Genomic DNA, 23,847 nt, shown 5'->3' with positions numbered 1-23,847 from the left:
GGGACTTGTCCAACTTTAGTTCCATTGGTTTGCTGAGTACTTTATCTCTAGTGTTAGTGATTGTTTTAACTTTCTCCCCCCCCCCCCCCCCCCCAATAGCTCGATTATCAATTATTGAGATGTTTTTAGTGTCTTCTACCGTGAAGACTGATACAAAATATTTGTTCAAAGTCTCTGCCATTTCCATGTTCCCCATTATTAATTCCCCAGTCTCATCCACTAAGGGATCAACATTTACTTTAGATACTCGCTTCCTTTTTATATACATGTAGAAGCTCTTGCTGTCTGTTTTTGTATTTCTTGCTAGTTTACTCTCATGTGCTATCTTCTGTCTTTATCATTTTTTGGTCGTCCTTTGCTTTTTCCTAAAAATTTTCCAATCTACTGGCCTTCCACTGTCCTTCACAACATTGTATGCCTTTGTTTTCAATTTGATACCATCCTTTACTGCCTTAGTTAGCCTGGGATGGTACATCCTTCTATGCAGGTCATTCACTGAACCATAGACCCGTGGATGTTTGCAGCACAGAAGGCCATTTGCTGCATGTCTCTGCCAGCTTTTTGCTAGAATAATCCAAACTAATCCTACTGCCCTGTCCTATAATATTTTATTTTTTCTTCCCCTCCCAAGAAGCAAGAGCCCCTCCCTCAACCACTCCGTGGCTAAACATTAGTATTTCAGGGGTTGCTGAAAGGCGGTTACTTCTGTTTGAGTTTGGGATTGTAATTCTTTAAAAAGATGGTCAAAATCAGCTAATATAATTATAAACTAGAAATGGCACTGTGCACCTCAGCTGTTCATCTACACATCTGGATCAAGTGGGTCAACTGATGAAATGTGAGAGGTGCTGTTTTAATATTTCACTGAGAATTAATTTGCCTCAGCTTAGACCGTGAATATAATGGTTTACCAGGATACCACCAGGCATTGGGAACTTTAGTTATGTGGAGATTTGAGAAGCTGGGATTGTTCCCCTGAAAGCAGAGAAGGTTAACGAGAGACCGAAGAGAAGTATTCATAATTATGAGGGGGTTTGATAGAGCAAGTAGGGAGAAATAGTTTCCTCTGGCAAGTGAGTTAGTAACTAGATTTAAAATAATTGGCAAAAGAACGAGAGGGGAAATGAGAAACTTCAAAGGTTTAAAATCTGGAATGCACTACCTGGAAGGGTATTGGAATCAGGCAATTGAAGAGTAATTTGTAGGGTTATAGGTAAAAATCTGGGTGTGGGACTAAATTGGCCAGCTCTTTAAAAAGTCGGCACAGGCATGTGCTGTAAAATTCTGAAATTTCTAAATCTGAATTGATCTTCATCCTGTGACCTTCACTGCATCAGCACGTTTCCTTCCATGTTATTTCTCTCATTTGGCTCCGTTGGTGTAGCCCTTTATCCTGTCAGATGCTGGTGGGTTTAAGATGCCCTCCTAAGCCTTGAGCACATAATTTAGGTTGGCAACGCAGTCATCAGAGGAATCAAAGAGACTTCAAGGAGATATAGACAGGTTAAGTGAGTGGGCAAGCACATGGCAAATGGAATATAATGTGGAGAAATGTGGTTATCCACTTTGGTAGGAAAAATAGAAAGAGTATATTTTTCAACGGTGAGAGATTGGGAAATGTTGGTGTTCAGAGGGACCTTGTACACGAATCGCTGAAAGTTAACATGCAGGTACAGCAAACAATTAAGAAATCAAATAGTATGTTGGCCTTTATTACAAGAGGATTTGAGTACAAGAGAAAAGAGATCTTGCTGCAATTATATAGAGCCCTGGTAAGACCACACCTGGAGTATTGTGTACAGTTTTGGTCTCCTTACCTAAGCAAGGATATACTTGCCATAGAGGGAGTGCAACAAAGGTTCGCCAATCTGATTCCTGGGATGAGGGGCTTGTCTTATGAGGAGAGATTGATTAGACCGAGCCTATATTTTCTAGAGTTTAGGAGAATGAGAAGTGATCTTGATGAAACATACAAAATTCTTACAGGGCTTGACAGGGTAGATGCAGGGAGGATGTTTCCCCAGGGGTCACAATATAAGGGGTCAGCCATTTAGGGCTGAGATGAGAAGAAATTTCTTCTGAGGGTGGTGAATCTTTGGAATTCTCTATCCCAGAGGGCTGTGGATGCTCAGTCCTTGAGTATATTCAAGACAGAGATCGATAGATTTTTGAATATTAAGGGATATGGGGTTAGTGCAGGAAAGTGGAGTTGAGGTAGATCAGCCATGATATTGAATGGCGGAGCAGGCACGAGGGACCGAATGGCCTACTCCTGCTCCTAATTATGTTATTGCTTGACGTATCAGCTTTTGGATGTGACGTTAAACCAAAGCCTCGTCTGCTTGTCAGAAACATTGTCAGAATCACAACACTGTTTCAATAAGAACATGGGAGTTTTGGTCAACTCTTCTCCAAACACAACCAAAAGCAGTAACTGGATATTCATCTCACTTGATTGTGGAATTTTTTCACAAAATAACTGACTTACTGTTGGCGAAGCTGTCAGATATGGTGGGATGCTTTTTTTTTAAATGCAAGCTTTTTTTTCTTGTCATCTTGTGGTCTTTTATTAATATCTGTATATTTTTTCCATTGTTGTTACCTGGAACATACAGTAGCAGTAAGGTAGACTTGTTTCAGACTCTTGCAGGTGTGGGGAACCTGATTAACGGCCCACCTTCCCAGCACCACAATATGGTGGTTATAGCTGGCAGTGTAACTTGCTCTCTTCTGTTGCAGAATGCCATTATCCAAACACCGGTGACTGTGCAGGTGCCAGGCCTTCCGTCGATGCAAGTTCAGAATACTGGACTGCCCACTGACGTACTGTGTCTGTTGAACATGGTGTCGCCAGACGAACTTATCGATGACGAGGAGTACGAGGAAATCTTGGAGGACATTAGAGAAGAGTGCAGCAAATATGGAACTGTGAAATCCATTGAAATCCCACGACCACTGGATGGGCTAGAAGTGCCTGGCTGCGGCAAGGTAAAAGAATGGCTTTTGGGTCAGTACAGACTGGAATCTCTTAAGAGACACTGCTGTTGAAATTCTAGTAGTAGAATGAATGTTTGATACTTTATATTACACACCAAACTGGCAAACATAACTGGGATGATTAAGTTTTAAATGTTAATATTTGGATTGGAATATGAAACTTTTTTTTAAAGTTTATTAATTCTGATCCCAGATAGAATTCAACTGTTTATATTTGGAGTTGGTTCTGGTGTCCGATCAGATCCTAAGATTTCTTTTCAAATCAGTTAGCTTCTCAAACAAAACGATGAATTTGAGGCTTCCAAAATCCATCATTAATGTAAACTCTACCCTCCCAATGGCTTAATCAGTAAATATCTGGGTCAGCTAAACAAACCAGGAAGGTCCCACTTTTTAATCTGCGAGCTGTGCTTAAGTAGCTATTATCACTTGTCAAGTGCTGTAGTTGCCCTTGGTACCCATATAGGGAGGGGGTGTGGTGGTGGGAGTGAAATGGCTAGAACTGCAGCTGAAAGGTGTGTGTGTGAACACATATATCTGCCGAGATCTTTTGACTATTCATGCTCAATAGATGTAAAATCTAGATCTAGGTGAGAGTAGGGTTGCCTATGGCTTTCTTTCTCTTTCGCCCGCTCCTAACCGCTAGCCTAACAAAATTAAAAGGGGGAGAACCTAAACTCAAACATGCAAAAATATTTATGGTTCATGTGGCAAATCGCCTCTGTTGGTCAGATTCCCAGGGAGGTGGTTAATGGAGACTGAGACTTCAGTAAATGAGTGAAAATACTGATTGATTATTGGACATTCATTCACGCAGCAGTCACAGTGAGTCCAATTAAGGTGCAATTAAACTGGGGAAATCAATGACTTCATTATTCAGTGGCCCAGTTAATAACTGACGATGAGCAGTTCAACCGTAGCTCTAAGCAGGAGGGTCCTTTATTGCAGTGCTTATTTGCCTTTTATGTTGTGCCTTGAATAACCAGCTTATTTAGCCTAGCAATAAAGATCATTTTTTTCTTTTTTTTTCTAAACAGATATTTGTAGAATTCATCTCTCCTATTGACTGCCAAAAAGCAATGCAAGCACTAACTGGCCGGAAGTTTGCCAACAGAGTTGTAGTTACCAAGTACTATGACCCAGAGTTGTACCACAGACGTGACTTCTAACAACACATCCCAGGCGCGGCCACCTTGCTGTCCGCATTTCTGACTCAAAGGCTTTGTTTATAGCTACGACTAGATTTGTATAAAACGGCACAGGTTTGGGTAGGTTTGTAGTAGTCAAATTCAGTTTATTTTTAGCACGGATGTCTTGATGTTGTAAGTGATCTGATTGATCTGGGTAAAGATCCATGTTGCAGGAGTTGTAATAGCAAGAGACTTGTAAATGGAATTGTATCTTTTTTATAGTGTTGGGCAAAAAAAAATTTTGTCAGCTTAAAATAAAACGGCAAAGTTGTGTATGGGCTGTTTCTGCCAGTCTAGTGAAACCGGTATTTGAGCACTGTACCTGGTTTCATCTAATAAACTTTGAAATGAACAAATTGTTTTTACTGGTTATGCATCATACAAGCTTGTTGGGAGTGTCTGGACCAGTAACAATGGCTTCCTCCTCTGGCTTTGTGTTTCAGCTCTTTTTTTTTGTTTTTGTCCTGGCTGATGTAAGTAAGCGGTTTTGTTCATGTTCCCATTTGGCAGTCGTGCTATTTCTTCGCAAAGCGCTGGGCGGCGAACGATCTGGCTTTTTCGATTCTGGAGCGACTGTAAACACAAACTATTATTATTATTGCAGGACTAGGGCTGGAACGAAGTTCTAAAGCTCTGTTTTGTACTGCAGGGATTGTGGAGGCAACGTTTTTGTTGTACGTTTCAAAAGCAAATTTGCAGTTGCAGAAATACAACCGTATACCAACTGCCTTTCCTTTGTGCATCATGTATTAAAATCGTAAACTACTTTACACAAAGGATTGGTCCACAGCTTCGCTACACAACGTGTGTGTGTGGGGGGAGGGGGGAATTCTCTCTCCTTGTTTGAGGTTTATAAATGTGGGACAAGATGAAGTTGCACCTAATTTTAATGAGGTTGCAGATTAGGAAACTATCCAGTAAGATCAGTAGATCCAGACAGCAGATGTAATTTAGTAAAAAAAACTGCATCCTTCCTTCAACAGCAGCAGCAAGATAAATGTTTGTTCAACACAATCTGATTCTGGATATTTCCACAGTCACAGACTGCAGGACTGTTTTCGATGTTAATTAATTTGGAAGGATTTGGTTCCTGTCCTGCTTACAGAACCTACTGTGCTATGATCCCTCTAATGCAGTGGTTCTTAAACTGTGGTGAGGGAGAGAGAAGATAAAGTCTGAATTTGTGACACTTCACTTACAAAACCTATGGCTACGTGACTAATCTGCCACTGGCAGTAGACCAGTTACTTGCATCATCGCCTAGCAACAGCACTGCAAATACCAACTAATGCAGAATTAAACTAATAAAACCAAAGAACATTGATCCTATCACACCAGATTGCATTGTCTTTTGTATCTATAGTCACCCATCGTGCCTCTGGAGGAGGAGGGGTTTGAATTTTACAAATTGAAAATTAGAACACAGAAACCAATCTTCCAGCCCAACCTTTGTGTTGGTGGGTCTCCGCCACACCAGCAGTCACGTATCCTTTTTAGCATTTTCTTTCAGCCACCTATTTTAACCTATTCTTGGAGTTGACAAGTGAGCATTTTTTTTAAATTCCCACTTTGGCAGAATGCAGCGGGAAGGATTGTACAATTGGTCCTGTTTCCTTATTCAATTTAAATTAATTAAATCAGTGGGTTCTGTTACCTGGTGCACCTGATTTTGCTTTCTATGCTCCACTTGAGCGATAAATGTAAAAATCTATCCTGTGATCTCTGCTTCAGTCACTAAATCTGGTAGTAGAATTCCATTTTGTTTAAATCGGCCCCTCGTTCTAACCCCCTCTACTCTGTCCCATCCCTTCCTAATTTTAAACACCTAACAAATCACACCCTAATCTCTTCTGTTCCAACAAAAAACTCAATTTTTGCAAGTCTTTCATATTTGTATTTTATCATGCCTGGTGTACTATATTGCTTCAATATCCTTCCTATAATGTGGCTCTGGAACTGCACACAGTATTCCCAACTGTGGTCTTAAAGGATTTATATAGTCACCATTGCATCTTAACTTTTATATTCTACACCTCTTGCCATAAACCTCAGTTTTATATTAGTACTTTTTTATGGCCTTGTCCACATGGGCTGCTGGGAACTTGTACCTCCAAATCCCTCTGCTCATCAATCAACCCAGTATAACTGTTACTTTTATTTAACAATGTATTTTAACTTGTGGTCAATGAGATTACGTATATTCTAGAGCTAGATGATGAAACATGGGGAGCTATAGCATAAAGAGAGGGGGGGGTTGTGTTAGACAGTAATCTGAGAGCTGGTGAATGTTCCTGTCTCAAACAGGACACTGATGGTTTGCTCCAAGAAAAAAAACGCATTAAAGGAAGTCCACAGGAGGAAAGCAAGATGGGAGTAGAGATTGGTTGCTGCCACTGGTGGTAGTGCAGGGAATTGAAGTTACCCCCAAGAAAATCGTATAAGCAAATCAATTTTGTTAAATATGAGTGCAAGAGATAATGTTCGTGTTTCAGAAACGACCTATTTTTGTGGAAAATCACTTCTAACCTGTAAACTTTGTTACGCCCTCTATCCATCCCTCCCTCTGCAAGCAACCAGGCAAAACTAACACATTTTCACTTTGATTTATTATATGCAGTTTGAGGCTACTTGCCTACATGTTTTGGCCAGTGTCTCCCGTTGTCCTTTCTAACTGGTTATTTGTATATATATTTTTACACTCATTGCATTCTGCAGAATCTTTCACCACAATTTTCCACATAGAGCATGACGCACTCTGCCTAGTCCTGGATCATCGTGTCCTTTGGTGCAGATAACCAGGCAAAACTTTTAAGTGGCATCTCCCAGACTAGACTTCCCATTCTTCAGAAGCCATCAGCCTGACCTTTTCAGGGAGGGGCAGATTCTCTGATAGGATTGGAAAGATTCTTGGGATGGGGGGAGGGGTGGGAATGCAGCAAGAAAGGGGGAGCAAATCTCCACTGTTCTCTCAGATGACCACAGTTTGTCATGTATCCGCACAGCTAGTGGAGCACATGGTTAATAAGGTGCTTTGGTGGAACCCAGCCTAAAAAAGCTTTAGAACCCATGCTCCCAAGTTGGAGTTGTGTTGGATAACTTTGTGATCTTGTGCAGTGCCTTTTTAATAATGCCGTAATTTGTTTTCTGTGGAACACACTGTACATTTTTTTTACCATGTAAATATAGATTGTGATTCTAAAGCTATAAATGGCAGCACAATCTGTGGCACATCAAGGTAAGTGAAATGAACCCTATACATCCTTCTGGCATATTGAAGTGTTGATTGTGAACCGAGATCAACTAATGGTAGCAAAGCCACAGCAGGTAGGTTTGCAATCTTTGCTTGATGCCCTATATGCTTTTGTGTTCCCACTACTCCAGATTTAGACTTCAGCACATCCCATACACTGTCCACTGAGGCATTTTCACTGACTGACTTTTCATCTAAATTGTCATTGACATAAGTTAACTGTTTGCAGTTGTGATTGTGTGCGCTTTTATTTTTAAAAAATCATTTCTTGCTTTTGAGTGGCACATCTGACAGGATTATCGACATTATTGCCTCTTGGACCAAGTTCCAGGAGGCAATTGAGTAGCCTGGAGTGACTTTCCCTTGTATTGTCTTTGGTTGGCTCTTTCAACATCGCTGTCATGAAGGTGCGTTGTACCACTGTGGCGGTGCATGCATACATGCACCATTACAGTTTCCCTCTGGATGTTGGTAGGAAACATTAATGAATGCTCTTGACAAATGTGTAAAATTATAAAACTTTTGTTAAATTTTAATATAATTAAAACCATATTTGGACTTCTTTCCTGCATCTGTGGTTATTTAGCAAACTAGTCTGTCTGTCTTTGTGTTGGCAACACTGGTTAATGAATTTACAATGGTACACTCCCAACCTACCCACCCATTAGATTAGCTTTGAAGTGCTCGCACTATTTTTAGTGACTGCTGTTACACCCAGCATCTACACTATATACAAAGTTCATGCAGAGTCTATATTGGTTCTTGTTTGTAGAACAATCTTCCTTTCTCGACTGCCATTCAATCTTAATTTTTTTTCTCCTTTCCTGAAGGTGCTGGCCTAATTGGAGTACACATGCATGCCAGTTTCCAGTCTGGTACCTTACCCCACTTTTAAGTGTAAACTCAGATTGAATTGTAGTCCAAGAAAGGGCCTTGGGTTTTTATCATAATCACCTGAGGAAGGGTCATCTGTGGCTCAATGGGTCACACTTTTGCCTCAAGTCAGAAGGTTGTGGGTTTTATTCAAGACTTGAGCACAAAAATCTAGGTTGACCCTCTCGTGCAGTACTGAGGGCATGCTGCACTGTCAGAAGTGCTCCCTCAGGTGAACCATGGCACTATTTCAAAGAGCATGGTAGTTCTCACTGGTGTCCTGGCCAGAGGAAATAGTTTCTCCCTCATAATTTTGAATACCTTTTTATTGGGTCTCCCCTTAACCTCTGCTCTAACGAGAACAATGCCATCTTCTCCAATCTCGCCACATAACTGAACTCCCTCATTCCTGGTATCATCATGGTAAACCGCCTCTGCACCCTCTCCAGGGACGCAACATCCTTCCTAAAGTGTGATGCCCAGAATTGTGCACAATATTCCAGCTGAGGGTTAACCTTTGATTTGTAAAGGTTTAGCATAACTTCCTTGTTTTTGTATTCAATGCCCCTATTTACAAAGCCAAGTATCCCACCCACTTTCTCAACCACCTTATCAACTTGCCCTGCCACCTTCAAAGATTTATGAATATGCACCCTCAGGTCAACTCTTGCACACACCCACCCCCTGAAAATAGTACAATTTTAGATTATACAGAGTTTGTAAGACTTTGCTGTGTGCAAATTGGCTGCTGCATTTCCTACATTACAATAGTAATTGCACTTCAAAATAAATACTTAACTGATTGTAAAGTGCTTTGGGATATCCTGGTGTGGAAGGTGCAATATAAATTCAAGTTCTTAATCAAAGCGTTGAGGCCAATTATAACACTTCCCCATCTACCCTGGCTGTTGTCTCAACAGTGATTTAGTTTGGGCCTTTCCTACTGCATGCACCACCTACGGAACTTCGGTTTGCTGTATGGGGTAAAATTAACGAGAGTTTTGCCCAAGCCCGTTTTCTGCCGTATTGCCAGAGTTGCACTGGGTTTTTAGGTCCAGAAATAATTGTACTAACTTTCACCGATCTTTAAACTGCAATCCGGAGCTGTGCAACTTGTCCAGTTGCCTGGGGGGGGGGGGGGGGGGGGTGGAGCCTGCTGTCTGCACCGAAAAATGCAGCCAGGAAAAAAAACTTACGTTTTTGATGTCGCTGCAATGGACGTGCATGCGCCATACAGCTCCGAGTTGGCAATCGGCTATTTTTAAAGAGCCAGTTGTGTGTGTGAGGGGGGGTGGCTATTGCAAGTCTTGTACAATTATATAGAAAACAAATGTACTAAAATAGCTCATGTGGCAACCAAGTTTGTGCCTTTTTATACAGGCTTGCTGGTTCAGGGGGAGATTTCCTGTGTTTGCCCCCGCTTCCCACCCCTAACTCAGGCCGAAGGATTTGCCAGTCCGTCCGCTCCCTGGCTCCCGAGTGCCCTCCCGCTTCACACCTAGCCCAGGCCGAAGGGCTTGCCGGTCCATCCACTGCCGACCCTGGCTCCGAGTGCCCTGCCGGTTCGTTTACTGCCCCTAACCCAGGCTGAATGGCTGCCTCCGATTTACTTACCTGCGACGATTTCTTTAACTCTCCAAAAGGGTTTTCTGGAGAGGCCACATACGCTGGCCTAAGCAGAAATGGAGCAACTATCAGCTGGCCAAAGTTCACTAAATGGCAGAATTGGTGTAGGTGGCTGGTTACCTCCGCCCCCCCCCCCCCCCTGTCCTTGGATGAAAAAAAAAACTCGTAACTAAATGAGTTATGCTGGTGCAAACTGATTGGGGAAACTGGATTTTTAAGTTAAGCAGCCTGTTCCCAAAAAGCAGCGCACATCACTGGGGAAAATTGAGGCCAAAGATTTGGTCAATGGGAGCATTGGTAGCAGGAATAGCCCTATATAGCAATGACCACTCTGCAATCCATTCTTCACTGGGAGCACAGTCTCCATTAACTTGCATATCTTTAGAACCAAATTTCCCACTTGCAGGTAGGGCGTTCAAAGCTAGGTGATCGAGTGCACCAGCTTTGAGTTCAAGCTAGTTCGAGGTGGGAAGCCACAATGCAGACGAAGGTAGGATAATTTGGCCTTGAGTTTTGTCCACCAGTGAATGTCTCCCTCATACCATCAGGAGCAAGAACTCTGCCTTTTTTGCTCTTTCTAGGCTTGCAGCTAATTGTCGTACAGCGTTGGCTGTGATCAGCTTACTTAGCGCAGACCTGAGACTGGGTTTTTCATGATCTAAATGCCTTAAGTAGATTTTTTTTTTTAATTCATTCTCAGGATGTGGATGTCAGTGGCAAGGCCAGCATTTATTGCCCATCTCTTGTCTTTGCGAAGGTGATGGTAGGCAGCCTTCTTGAACTGCTGCAGTCTGCGATGAAGATAAAGAAAGACGGATTTATATAGTGCCTTTCACTGCCACTGGACGTCTCAAAGTGCTTTACAACCAATTAAGTACTTTTGGAGTGTGGTCACTGTTGTAATGATACTATACACTGCAACCATGCTACGTCAGTGCTGGAGGGATGGTTAAGCTGATGGATGAGGTTCTAATCAATTGGACAGCTTTGTCTTGGGTGACGTTGAGCTTAAGTATTTAAACTGATGTACTTGTTTGCATTTTGCATAGGTCTATTTTACACACTCTTTCTCTCTTTTCCCTTTCCCCCCCCCCCCCCCCCTTTACTGGCATACTTTGGTGAATGTGTGATTAGAGTTCTAAGAAACAGGTTTAATCAGACTGTCCTGGTGTGCTACTACTGCTATTGATTTGTCTTTACATTGTAGCAATGTTGGCTTTTACCCTTTAAGAAGTATAATTCTGAAATTGTAATATCTCAAAATAGTTGAAGTGTTCAAGAATTCTAAGATGGTCCCACTGAACCTTTGCACCAAGACTAACCCCTACAGCACTGGCAGAGATTATCATGAACTAACCACTTGCTTAGTTGGAGACATGCCATTGCACACTGCACACTGGTTCCTAAGATCCACAGAGCTGTATTCAATAATATGGGTGCTAGGACAACAGTCCTGCAAAAGGAAAATAGCTGGACAAAACATTAACCTTTTTAGTTGAGTTTAGAATCAAACCAATGTTGAATGATACAGAAGCAAAGACATACTTATAATTAGCAGTTTAATTGGGTGGAATAGTAATTACATGTAACACTAAATAGGGACTTACACTGATCTCGTTAGTGAGGAACTTGGCTTATTAACTGAGTTAACGGTGTTGGTTGAGTTGCAGGCTCCTTATATGGGACTGTATTAGATCATGAGGAGTCAACCTTAGCTCCGTGGGTAGCTCTCTCGCCTCAGAGTCAGAAGGTTGTGGGTTTAATCTCCACTCCAGAGACTTGACACGTAATCTAAGCTGGCACTCTAATGCAGTAGAGAGTGCTGCGCTGTCAGGTACCGTCTTTCAGACGAGACATTAAACTGAGGCTTTGTCTGCCCCCTCAGGTGGATGTAAAAGATCCCAATACACTTTAAAGAAGAGATGGGGAGTTCTTGTGTCCCGCCCAATATTCAACCAACATCTGTAACGGATGATCTGATCATTTATTTAATTGCTATTTGTGGGACCTTGGTGTGTGTGAATTAGCTGCTGCATTCTGACATAAGTGACTACATTTCAAAAGTACTTCATTGATTGTAAAGTGCTTTGGGACATCCCAAGGTTCTGAAAGGTACACAAGTCTTTCAATCAAGCAGGTTGCTTTGTCCTGGATGGGGTTGAGTGTTGGAGCTGCACTCCTCCAGGCAAGTGGAGCGTATTCCATCAGACTACAGACTTGTGCCTTGCAGATGGTGGAAAGCCTCTGGGGAGTCAGGAGGTGAGTCACTCACCATAGAATACCCAGCCTCTGACCTGTTTATGTAGCCATAGTATTTATGTGGCTGGTCCAGTTAAGTTTCTAGTCAGTGGTGATCCTCAGGATGGAGGATGGAGGAGGGTGGTAGGTGGTAATCAGCAGGAGGTTTCCTTGCCCATGTTTGACATGCTGCCATGAGACTGCATGGGGTCCAGTCAATGTTGTGGACTCCCAAGGCCACCTCTGGTGATGGAGGAGTCTGGGACATTGGCTGAAAGGTACGATTCTGAGAGTATGACTAGTCTGTGGGACAGCTCTCCCAATTTTGGCACCTGACAGTGAGGAGGACTGTGCAGGGTTGACTGGACTGGGTGTGCCTTTCTTGTGTCCAATGCCTAGGTCCGTCCGGTGGTTCTTGTAGTTTTTCATAATGGTTTGACACAACTAAGTGGCTTGCTAGGCCATTTAAGAGTCGAGAGTCAAACACATTGCTGTGGGTCTACAGTCACATATAGGCCAGACCAGGTAAGGACGGCAGATTTCTTTCCCTAAAGGACATTGGTAAACAAGATGAGTTTTCACGACAATCTGGTAGTTTCATAGTCACTACTGGGCTAGGAACTCAACATCCAGGGGTATTCAACATTCAGGAAAGATAGAATAAAAGGAAAAGGAGGTGGGGTAGCATTGCTGGTTAAGGAGCAAATTAAGGCAATAGTTCGGAAGGACATTAGCTTGGATGATGTGGAATCTATGTGGGTAGAGCTACAGAACACCAAAGGGCAAAAAACGTTAGTGGGAGTTGTGTACAGACCTCCAAACAGTAGTAGTGATGTTGGGGAGGGCATCAAACATGAAATTAGGGGTGCGTGCAATAAAGGTGCAGCAGTTATAATGGGTGACTTTAATATGCACATAGATTGGGTTAACCAAACTGGAAGCAATACGGTGGAGGAGGATTTCCTGGAGTGCATAAGGGATGTTTTTTTAGACCAATATGTCGAGGAACCAACTAGGGAGGAGGCCATCTTAGACTGGGTGTTGTGTAATGAGAGAGGATTAATTAGCAATCTCGTTGTGCGAGGCCCCTTGGGGAAGAGTGACCATAATATGGTGGAATTCTGCATTAAGATGGAGAATGAAACAGTTAATTCAGAGACCATGGTCCAGAACTTAAAGAAGGGTAACTTTGAAGGTATGAGGCGTGAATTGGCTAGGATAGATTGGCAAATGATACTGAAGGGGTTGACTGTGGATGGGCAATGGCAGACATTTAGAGACCGCATGGATGAACTACAACAATTGTACATTCCTGTCTGGCGTAAAAATAAAAAGGGAAGGTGGCTCAACCGTGGCTATCAAGGGAAATCAGGGATAGCATTAAAGCCAAGGAAGTGGCATACAAATTGGCCAGAAATAGCAGCGAACCCGGGGACTGGGAGAAATTTAGAACTCAGCAGAGGAGGACAAAGGGTTTGATTAGGGCAGGGAAAATAGAGTACGAGAAGAAGCTTGCAGGGAACATTAAGACGGATTGCAAAAGTTTCTATAGATATGTAAAGAGAAAAAGGTTAGTAAAGACAAACTTGGGTCCCCTGCAGTCAGAATCAGGGGAAGTCATAACGGGGAACAAAGAAATGGCGGACCAATTGAACAAGTACTTTGTGTCCTCCTCAGTGAATACCGAACCAAACAACCTTCCGGATATAAAAGGGGTCACAGGGTCTAGTAAGGAGGAGGAACTGAGGGAAATCCTTATTAGTCGGGAAATTGTGTTGGGGAAATTGATGGGATTGAAGGCCGATAAATCCCCAGGGCCTGATGGACTGCATCCCAGAGTACTTAAGGAGGTGGCCTTGGAAATAGTGGATGCATTGACAGTCATTTTCCAACATTCCATTGACTCTGGATCAGCTCCTATGGAGTGGAGGGTAGCCAATGTAATCCCACTTTTTAAAAAAGGAGGGAGAGAAAACAGGGAATTATAGACCGGTCAACCTGACATCGGTAGTGGGTAAAATGATGGAATCAATTATTAAGGATGTCGTAGCAGTGCATTTGGAAAGAGGTAATATGATAGGTCCAAGTCAGCATGGATTTGTGAAAGGGAAATCATGCTTGACAAATGTTCTGGAATTTTTTGAGGATGTTTCCAGTAGAGTGGACAAGGGAGAACCAGTTGATGTGGTATATTTGGACTTTCAGAAGGCTTTCGACAAGGTCCCACACAAGAGATTAATGTGCAAAGTTAAAGCACATGGGATTGGGGGTAGTGTGCTGACATGGATTGAGAACTGGTTGTCAGACAGGAAGCAAAGAGTAGGAGTAAATGGGGACTTTTCAGAATGGCAGGCAGTGACTAGTGGGATACCGCAAGGTTCTGTGCTGGGGCCCCAGCTGTTTACACTGTACATTAATGATTTAGACGAGGGGATTAAATGTAGTATCTCCAAATTTGCGGATGACATGAAGTTGGGTGGCAGTGTGAGCTGCGAGGAGGATGTTATGAGGCTGCAGAGCGACTTGGATAGGTTAGGTGAGTGGGCAAATGCATGGCAGATGAAGTATAATGTGGATAAATGTGAGGTTATCCACTTTGGTGGTAAAAACAGAGAGACTATTATCTGAATGGTGACAGATTAGGAAAAGGGGAGGTGCAAAGAGACCTGGGTGTCATGGTACATCAGTCATTGAAGGTTGGCATGCAGGTACAGCAGGCGGTTAAGAAATCAAATGGCATGTTGCCCTTCATAGCGAGGGGATTTGAGTACAGGGGCAGGGAGGTGTTGCTACAATTGTACAGGGCCTTGGTGAGGCCACACCTGGAGTATTGTGTACAGTTTTGGTCTCCTAACCTGAGGAAGGACATTCTTGCTATTGAGGGAGTGCAGCGAAGGTTCACCAGACTGATTCCCGGGATGGCGGGACTGACCTATCAAGAAAGACTGGATCAACTGGGCTTGTATTCACTGGAGTTCAGAAGAATGAGAGGGGACCTCATAGAAGCGTTTAAAATTCTGACGGGTTTAGACAGGTTAGATGCAGGAAGAATGTTCCTAATGTTGGGGAAGTTCAGAACCAGGGGACACAGTCTAAGGATAAGGGCAAGCCATTTAGGACCGAGATGAGGAGGAATTTCTTCATCCAGAGAGTGGTGAACCTGTGGAATTCTCTACCACAGAAAGTTGTTGAGGCCAATTCACTAAATATATTCAAAAAGGAGTTAGATGAAGTCCTTACTACCAGGGGAATCAAGGGGTATGGTGAGAAAGCAGGAATGGGGTACTGAAGTTGCATGTTCAGCCATGAACTCATTGAATGGCGGTGCAGGCTAGAAGGGCCGAATGGCCTACTCCTGCACCTATTTTCTATGTTTCTACCATTACTGATGTAAGCTTTTTATTCCAGATTTAATTAATTACCTTAATTTAAAAGCCCCAGCTGCCATGGTGGGATTTGAACTCATGTCTCTGGATTACTGGTACAATAACATAACCACTATGCTATCGCTACCATATTGAGCTCAAATTAACATGTTTGGTTATGTTATTGCATGTACTTCATAAATCAATGAACTAATGACATCAATGTTTCAAGAACCTTTGATTTTGAGAAATAGGTCGAACAACTGATCAAAAATAAAACCATCCTCCAACATTCAATAATTTCCCGAGTTTTATACTAGAATACACATTTGCTGATTTGAATAAGTGCTTTAACTAAACCTCTGTCCTTTAATAATGCAATACTACTGCAAGGTTAGTGAGTAACTTCTTCACACTTTTTATGGATAGATTCACACTGGAGAACGAGAGCTATCTAATCAAGGGGTGCTGCAATATGAGGTTGATCCACGAGTGATTAAAACACAGGTTCCAGGAAAGGATCTAAATAGCATTCAACTTGAATGGCATTTTCTTGTTCATACATTCTCTCTTACCTGCTGCAACCTGTCTGCGGTCGGGATCCATAGCTTGGCACTAGAGCCAATCTTGGTGGTACTGGTGTATCTGTAGGTTTGTACAAGTACAGTATAATTGTAAATCACAGGGCAAACTCTAAACTATAAACAAGTACTGAACTTGCTTGTTTTTAATGAGTAAAGAGCATTTATTGGGATATGCTCCACTATTTTCTCTGGTGTACATTAAACACCAGTGTTTTACAAGATGGAACAAACAGGATATCCAGGTGCTTTATATAAAAAACAGAAATCTGGTAATCTGTGCTTTAATCTAGAACAATTAGCATCTGCCCTTGAAGGTGTGAAATTTACAGAAGGAATGCAAGTTCTGATAAATAGCTTTCAGGAAATCTATTTTCCAAGAATACAGGAGAAAAAAACACCGTGTGTCCACTGCTACAATTGAAGCTCTCTGTCCTCACTTAAGTAGGACAAAACCTACAAATGGAAATTTAAACTTGTGCAGCAAGTGATGGGCGTGAAGCATAAGGAAAGACAAGTTTTAGCTTTAACCCTGGTTAGTTCAAAATCATTCACTTCCCGTTATAAGCCATTTATTTTGTTTTAAACAGTTTTGTAATTTAAGCTACAAAGTAGTTTGGGAGCATAATTTTGACCACATTTTCTCACTTGTCAGTAACATGAGCCCAGCCTAATACTGAGCTGTGTTCTGAGATTAAAACCAGATTTCTCTGCCACCCAGCTTGAGTTGATTTGGATCAGTTGGGAATGCTCTCACCACCAAGTCAAAGGTTATATGTCCATGGTCCGCTCTGGGACCTAAGCACATAGCCAGGTTGACACTCTAGTGGCTGTTCTCCTTGAGCCAATTTACAAGACTGCCTGTTCCAGTGATTCAGGTGCATAGAAATAAATCCACAGCAGTATTGGAAGAGCATGACTTCTACTGATGTCCTGACCAACACAATCATATCATTGAAGGCAATCAGCTGTGGCTCAGTGGTCGTATTCTCATCTCTGAGCCAGAAGGTTGTGGGTTCAAGTCCTACTTCAGTGCAGTGCTGAGGGAGTGGAGCACTGTTGGAGGTGCATACATAAGATGTAAAAGTAATTAATTGTATGTGAAGTGGTTTGAGATGGTAGAAAGATAATAAGGCACTAAATAAATACAAGTTTTTTGGAAGGGGGCTTCTCGCTGAAATTAAGCTGACACCAAAATCTTTCTCCCACCTTTTAATATTATACATGGTGAATTCATCACCCAATAAAGCCCAGAACATAAAGCAAACTAAACAGTTACTCACATGAAGGTCTCCATGGCAATTGTTTAGGTAAGGACTCCACCAGATTCTTCACCCGACAGAACCTGAATCAAGAGTGCACAAAGCCCTTCAAATAAAGAACTGCCACAGTGCCAATTATAATGTATGAAATATAAGCAGGAGTAGGCCATACTATCCCTCGAGCCTGCTCTGCAATTTAATAAGATCATGGCTGATCTGATCATGGATCCAGCTCCACTTCCCTTATCGCTCCATCTTAAACATATTCAATGACCCAGCCTCCACAGCTCTCTGAGCAGAGAATTCCACACATTAGTAACCCTCAGAAGAAATTCCTCCTCATCTCAGTTTTAAATGAGTGGTCCCTTATTTTGTGGCTTTGCCCTCTAGTTTTAGTTTCCCCTGTGAGTGGAAATATCCTCTGCAGCTGCCTTGTCGAGCCCCCTCATTTATCTTATGTTTCAATAAGATCACCTCTCATCTTCTGAACTCCAATGTGTATAGGCTCAACCTATCCTCATAAGTCAACCCTCTCATCTCCGGAATCAACCTAGAGAACCTTCTCTGAACAGTCTCCAATGCAAGTATATCTTTCCTTAAATATGGAGACCAAAACTGCAAAACTCTAGGTGTGGCCTCACCAATACCCTGTACAATTGTAGCATAACTTCTCTGCTTTAATACTCAATCCCCCTTGCAATAAAGGCCAACATTGCATTTGCCTTCCTGATTACTTGCTGTACCTGCATACTAATTTTGTATTTCATGCACAAGTAGCCCCAGATCATAGAAACATAGAAAATAGGTGCAGGAGTAGGCCATTCGGCCCTTCTAGCCTGCACCGCCATTCAATGAGTTCATGGCTGAACATGCAACTTCAGTACCCCCTTCCTGCTTTCTCGCTATCCCCCTAGTAGTAAGGACCTCATCTAATTCCTTTTGGAATATATTTAGTGAATTGGCCTCAACAACTTTCTGTGGTAGAGAATTTCACAGGTTCACCACTCTCTGGGTGAAGAAGTTTCTCCTCATCTCGGTCCTAAATGGCTTGCCTTTTATCCTTAGACTGTGACCCCTAGTTCTGGACTTTCCCCAACATTGGGAACATTCTTCCTGCATCTAACCTGTCTAAACCCATCAGAATTTTAAACATTTCTATGAGATCCCCTCTCATTCTTCTGAACTGCAGTGAATACAAGCCCAGTTGATCCAGTCTTTCTTGATATGTCAGTCCCGCCATCCCGGGAATCAGTCTGGTGAACCTTCGCTGCACTCCCTCAATAGCAAGAATGTCCTTCCTCAAGTTAGGAGACCAAAACTGTACACAATACTCCAGGTGTGGCCTCACCAAGGCCCTGTACAACTGTAGTAACACCTCCCTGCCCCTGTACTCAAATCCCCTCGCTATGAAGGCCAACATGCCATTTGATTTCTTAACCGCCTGCTGTACCTGCATGCCAACCTTCAATGACTGATGTACCATGACACCCAGGTCTCGTTGCACCTCCCCTTTTCCTAATCTGTCACCATTCAGATAATAATCTGTCTCTCTGTTTTTACCACCAAAGTGGATAACCTCACATTTATCCACATTATACTTCATCTGTCATGCATTTTCCCACTCACCTAACCTATCCAAGTCACTCTGCAGCCTCATAGCATCCTCCTCGCAGCTCACACTGCCACCCAACTTAGTGTCATCCGCAAATTTGGAGATACTACATTTAATCCCCTCGTCTAAATCATTAATGTACAATGTAAACAGCTGGGGCCCCAGCACAGAGCCTTGCGGTACCCCACTAGTCACTGCCTGCCATTCTGAAAAGATCTCCTCCATACTGCAGCACTTTTCAATTTTTCTCCATTTAAATTATAATTTGCTTTTCTAATATTTCTGCCAAAGTCGATAACATCACATTTTCCAATATTATACTCCCATCTGCCAAATCTTTGCCCACTCACTTAGCCTGTCTATATACCTTTGCAGATTTTTTGTGAACCTCCTTACAATTTGATTTCCCACCCATCTTTGCATCATCAGCAAACTTGACTACATTACACTCGGTCCCTTCATCCAAGTCATTAATATAGATTGTAAATAATTGAGGCCCCAGCACCGATCCCTGCGGCACCCCACTAGTTACTGTTTGCCAACCGGAAAATGACCCATTTATCGCAACTCTGTTTTGTTAGTTAGCCAATCCTCTATACATGCTAATATATTACCCCCAACCTCATGAAATTTTATCTTGTGCAGTAACCTTTTATGTGGCACCTTATCGAATGCCTTCTGGAAATCCAAATACATCACATCCACTGGTTCCCCGTTATCGACTCCTGCTCGTTACATCCTCAAAGAACTCCAGTAAATTTGTCAAACATGATTTCCCTTTCATAAAACCATGCTGACCCTGCTTGATTGAATCATGCTTTTCCAAATGTCCTGCTACTGCTTCCTTAATAATAGTCTCCAGCATTTTCTCAACGACAGGTTAAACTAATTGGACTATAGTTTCCTGCTTTCTGTCTGCCTCCTTTTTTAAAATGGGGCATTGCCTATGCGGTTTTCCAATATGCTGGGACCTCCCCAGAATCCAGGGAATTTTGGTAGATTACAACCAATGCATCCACTATCTCTGCTGCCACTTCTTTGAAGACCCCAGGATGCAAACCATCAGGTCCAGGAGACTGTCCACCTTTTAGTCTCATTATTTTACCAAGTGCTGCTTCTTTAGTGATAGTGATTGTATTAAGTTCCTCCCTCCCTATAGACCCTTGATTATCCACTATTGTGATGTTTTTATTGTCTTCTACCGTGAAGACCGATACAAAATATTTGTTCAAAGTCTCTACCATTTCCCTGTTCCCCATTATTAATTCCCCAGTCTCATCCTCTAAGGGACCATTTACTTTAGCTACTCTTTTCCTTTTTATGTATCTATAGAAACTCTTACTATCGGTTTTTATATTCCGTGCTAGTTTGCTTTCATAATCTAGCTTCCCTCTCTATTATTTTGTTAGTCATTCTTTGCTGGCTTTTAAAAGTTTCCCAATCCTCTTGCCTCCCACTCGTCTTGGCCACTTTGTATACCCTTGTTTTCACAGATGGTTATGGCAGAACAATTAAATAAATACTTCGGTTCTGTCTTCACGGAAGAGGACACAAATAACGTCCCAGAAATGCTAGGGAACCAAGGGTCTAGTGAGCAAGAGGAATTAAAGGAAATCATTATTAGTAAGAAACTAGTGCTGGAGAAACTAATGGGACTGAAGGCAGATAAATCCCAGGGCCTGATGATCTGCATCCCAGAGTACTAAAAGAGGTAGCCATGGAAATAGTAGATGCGTTGGTTGTCTTCCAAAATTCTATAGATTATGGAACAGTTCCTGCAGATTGGACGGTGGCAAATGTAACCCCACTATTTAAAAAAGGAAGAAGAGAGAAAACGGGGAACTACAGACCAGTTAGCCTGACATCAGTAGTAGGGAAAATGCTGGAATCTTTTGTAAAAGATGTGATAACGGCACACTTCGGTAATATCAATGGGATTAAACAAAGTCAACATGGATTTATGAAAAGAAAATCATGTTTGACAAACCAATGAGTTTTTTGAGGATGTAGGGAGAACCAGTTGTTGCAGTGTATTTAGATTTTCAGAAGGCCTTTGATAAAGCCCCACATAAGAGGTTAGTATGCAAAATTAAAGCACATAGGATTGGCATAGATTGAAAACTGGTTAACTGACAGGAAACAGAGAGTAGGAGTAAATGGGTCTTTTTCGGGGTGGCGGGCAGTGACTAGTGCCACAGGGATCAGTGCTTGCACCCCAGCTATTCACAATATATATATATAAATGATTTGGATGAGGGAACCAAATGTAATATTTCCAAGTTTGTTGATGACACAAAACTAGGTGAGTTATGAGGACGATGCAAAGATGCAGCAAGGTGATTTAGATAAGTTGAGTGAGTGAGCAAACACATGGCAGATGCAGTATATCGTGAATAAATGTGAAGTTATCCACTTTGGTAGGAAAAATATAAGTATTTAAATGGTGCTAGCTTGGGAAATGTCGATGTACAAAGGGACCTGGGTGTCCTTTTACACGAGTCATTGAAAGCAAACAGGCAGGTGCAGCAAGCAGTTAGGAAAGCAAATGGTATGTTGGCCTTCATTGCAGGAGGATTTGAGTACAGGAGCAAGGATGTCTTACTACAGTTATACAGAGCCTTGGTGAGATCGCACCTGGAGTATTGTATGTAGTTTTGGTCTCCTTACCTAAGAAAGGATATACTTGCCATAGAGGGAGTGCAGCAAAGGTTCATCAGACTGATTCCTGGGATGGCAGGACTGTTGTTTGAGGAGAGATTGGGTCGACTAGGCCTGTATTCACTAGAGTTTAGAAGAATGAGAGGGGATCTTATTGAAACGTATAAAATTCTGACTGGGTTGGATAGACTGGATGCGGGGAGGATGTTTCCCCTGGCTGGGAAGTTTAGAACAAGGGATCATAGTCTCAGGATACCGGGTAGGAAATCTAGGTCTGAGATGAGGAGACATTTTTTCACTCAGAGGGTGGTGAACCAGTGGAATTCTCTACCACAGAAGGCTGTGAATATATTTAAGAGGGAGTTAGATAGATTTCTAGAAACAAAAGGCATCAAGGGGTATGGGGAAAAAGTGGGAATATGGTGTTGAGATAGAGGATCAGCCATCATCATATTGAATGGCAGTGCAGGCTCGAAGGGCCGAATGGCCTACTACTGCTCTTATTTTCTATGTTTACATGTCTTTCCTTCTCATTGGAATATATTTTTCTTGAGAGTTATGAGATATCTCCTTAAATGTCTGCCACTGCTCATCAACTGTCCCACACTTTAATCTATTTTCCCAGTTCACTTTTGCCAACTCTACCTTCATACCTTTGTAGTCTCCTTTCTTTCAGCTTAGGACACTGGTTTGAGACCCAACTTTCTCACCCTCCAACTGAATTTGAAATTCATTCATGCTATGGTCACTCATTCCTGGAGGATCCTTTACTAGGAGATTGTTTATTAATCCTGTCTCATTACACAGTACCAGATCTAAGATAGCCTGCTCCCTGGTTGGTTCCGCAATGTACTGTTCAAGGAGACTATCCCAGATACACTTTTATGAATTCTTCCTCGAGGCTACACTGGCCAATTTTCTTTGTCCAATCAATATGAAGGTTAAAATTGCCCATGATTGTTACCGTTCCTTTTTTACATGCCCAACAAATTTTTCAGGGAAATTAGTTTGTGAAAGTCAGTAAGTCTGCAGTATTTTTGTTCCTGGGCCGTTTAGAAGTCACTTCACAATGAAATCTTGAGACTCGGTCCATTAGTCTATCAGCCATTTATCAGGCAGTTCTCAGCCAGGTGGGTACATTGAGCCTTTACTCCATCTCCTCCACTGGCTATTTGACAGCTTGAAGCATTGTGGAAACTGGGTACAGTTTGGCTACTCTTGGACCAACACTGCCTCCATATGTGGAGGGATGGGCATTTAGAAAATTGCTGGGAGATTATGTTTGGGACATAGGCATTTAACTTTGTGATCAGTGCTCCCAGCTTCTTAACACAACAACATGGCTATCCTTTCCTGGGATGACTATCTCAAATGTGAACAGATTGCAGAACCGCAAGTCACAGTGGAGTGCAGGTTGTATTTGCCTTCGTTGTAGGCTGGAAATGGGAGAAGGTGGAGGGAAGAGAAAAGAGAATTTAAACAACTAAATAGTAATATGATAGAACATCTACCCTGGGAAGTGATCAGCATTATAGATTTAGTTTATAAACAACCAGTAATCTCAACAAGGTACACACACACCAGGCTTTCATTCTGTAATTCTTACAACATAATGGACCGTTTGAATAAATGGCATTCAGGTGTTCAATGTCAGTAACCTTTTACTGAAGATTTTTCAGTTCACTGCAATTCCCTCTATTTGATTTATTACAGCTGTCAGTCCTCTTTCAGTCATTTGGCGCAGAGTGATCCTTGATGTGTGCAAGGTGACCTCTGGTGTTTGTGATTTTACAAAGAATTGGAAAGATTGGCTACGAATAAAATGTATCCGAGCACAGAGCGAGAAACTAATAAATCCCATCTAACGTTAGATGGTTGAGTGGCAGAGATTCTTTACACACTACCTTTGGTTCACATTTACTCAATATGCTCACCTTGTGTCAGCTGTGGCTCAGTGGGTAACACTCTCACCTCTGAGTCAGAAGGTTGTGGGTTCAGATCCCACTCCAGGGACTGAAGCACATAAATCTCGGTTGACACTCCAGTGCTGCACTGTTGGAGGTGCTGCCTTTCGGATGAGGCGTTAAACCGAGGCCCTGTCTGCCCTCTCAGGTGGACGTAAAAGATCCCATGGCACTATTTCGAAGAAGGCAGGGGAGTTATCCCCGGTGTCCTGGCCAATATTTATTCGTCAA

The 23,847-nt window shown here is 42.3% G+C and overlaps 2 protein-coding genes across 9 annotated transcripts in view; one reads left to right on the top strand and one right to left on the bottom strand.

The window, feature by feature from the left end:
* Positions 1-4,543, top strand: part of LOC139226627 (splicing factor U2AF 65 kDa subunit-like) — a 47,326-nt gene extending 42,783 nt beyond the window's left edge. For all 5 annotated transcript variants that reach the window (XM_070857518.1, XM_070857517.1, XM_070857516.1 and 2 more), the window contains 2 exons: positions 2,740-2,988; positions 4,035-4,543. In XM_070857518.1, coding sequence (XP_070713619.1) covers positions 2,740-2,988; positions 4,035-4,166 — 381 coding nt within the window. In that variant the 3' untranslated portion in view covers positions 4,167-4,543. The remainder of the gene's footprint in view (positions 1-2,739; positions 2,989-4,034) is intronic.
* Positions 1-23,847, bottom strand: part of LOC139226628 (protein phosphatase 1 regulatory subunit 7-like) — a 105,712-nt gene that overhangs the window by 7,025 nt on the left and 74,840 nt on the right. For 2 of the 4 annotated variants that reach the window (XM_070857520.1, XM_070857522.1), the window contains 2 exons: positions 17,404-17,465; positions 16,115-16,184 (listed from right to left, as the gene is read on the bottom strand). In XM_070857520.1, the coding sequence (XP_070713621.1) occupies positions 16,115-16,184; positions 17,404-17,465 (132 nt within the window). Of the gene's footprint in view, positions 1-4,270; positions 4,761-16,114; positions 16,185-17,403; positions 17,466-23,847 lie in introns of those variants that run through there. The other 2 variants (XM_070857519.1, XM_070857521.1) reach the window with 2 other exon arrangements.

The sequence above is a fragment of the Pristiophorus japonicus genome, chromosome 16, assembly GCF_044704955.1.
Source record: "Pristiophorus japonicus isolate sPriJap1 chromosome 16, sPriJap1.hap1, whole genome shotgun sequence".
NCBI lineage: Eukaryota > Metazoa > Chordata > Chondrichthyes > Pristiophoridae > Pristiophorus > Pristiophorus japonicus.
Note: the sequence above shows the minus strand (reverse complement) of the source record. Positions and strands in the feature narration are given on the sequence as shown.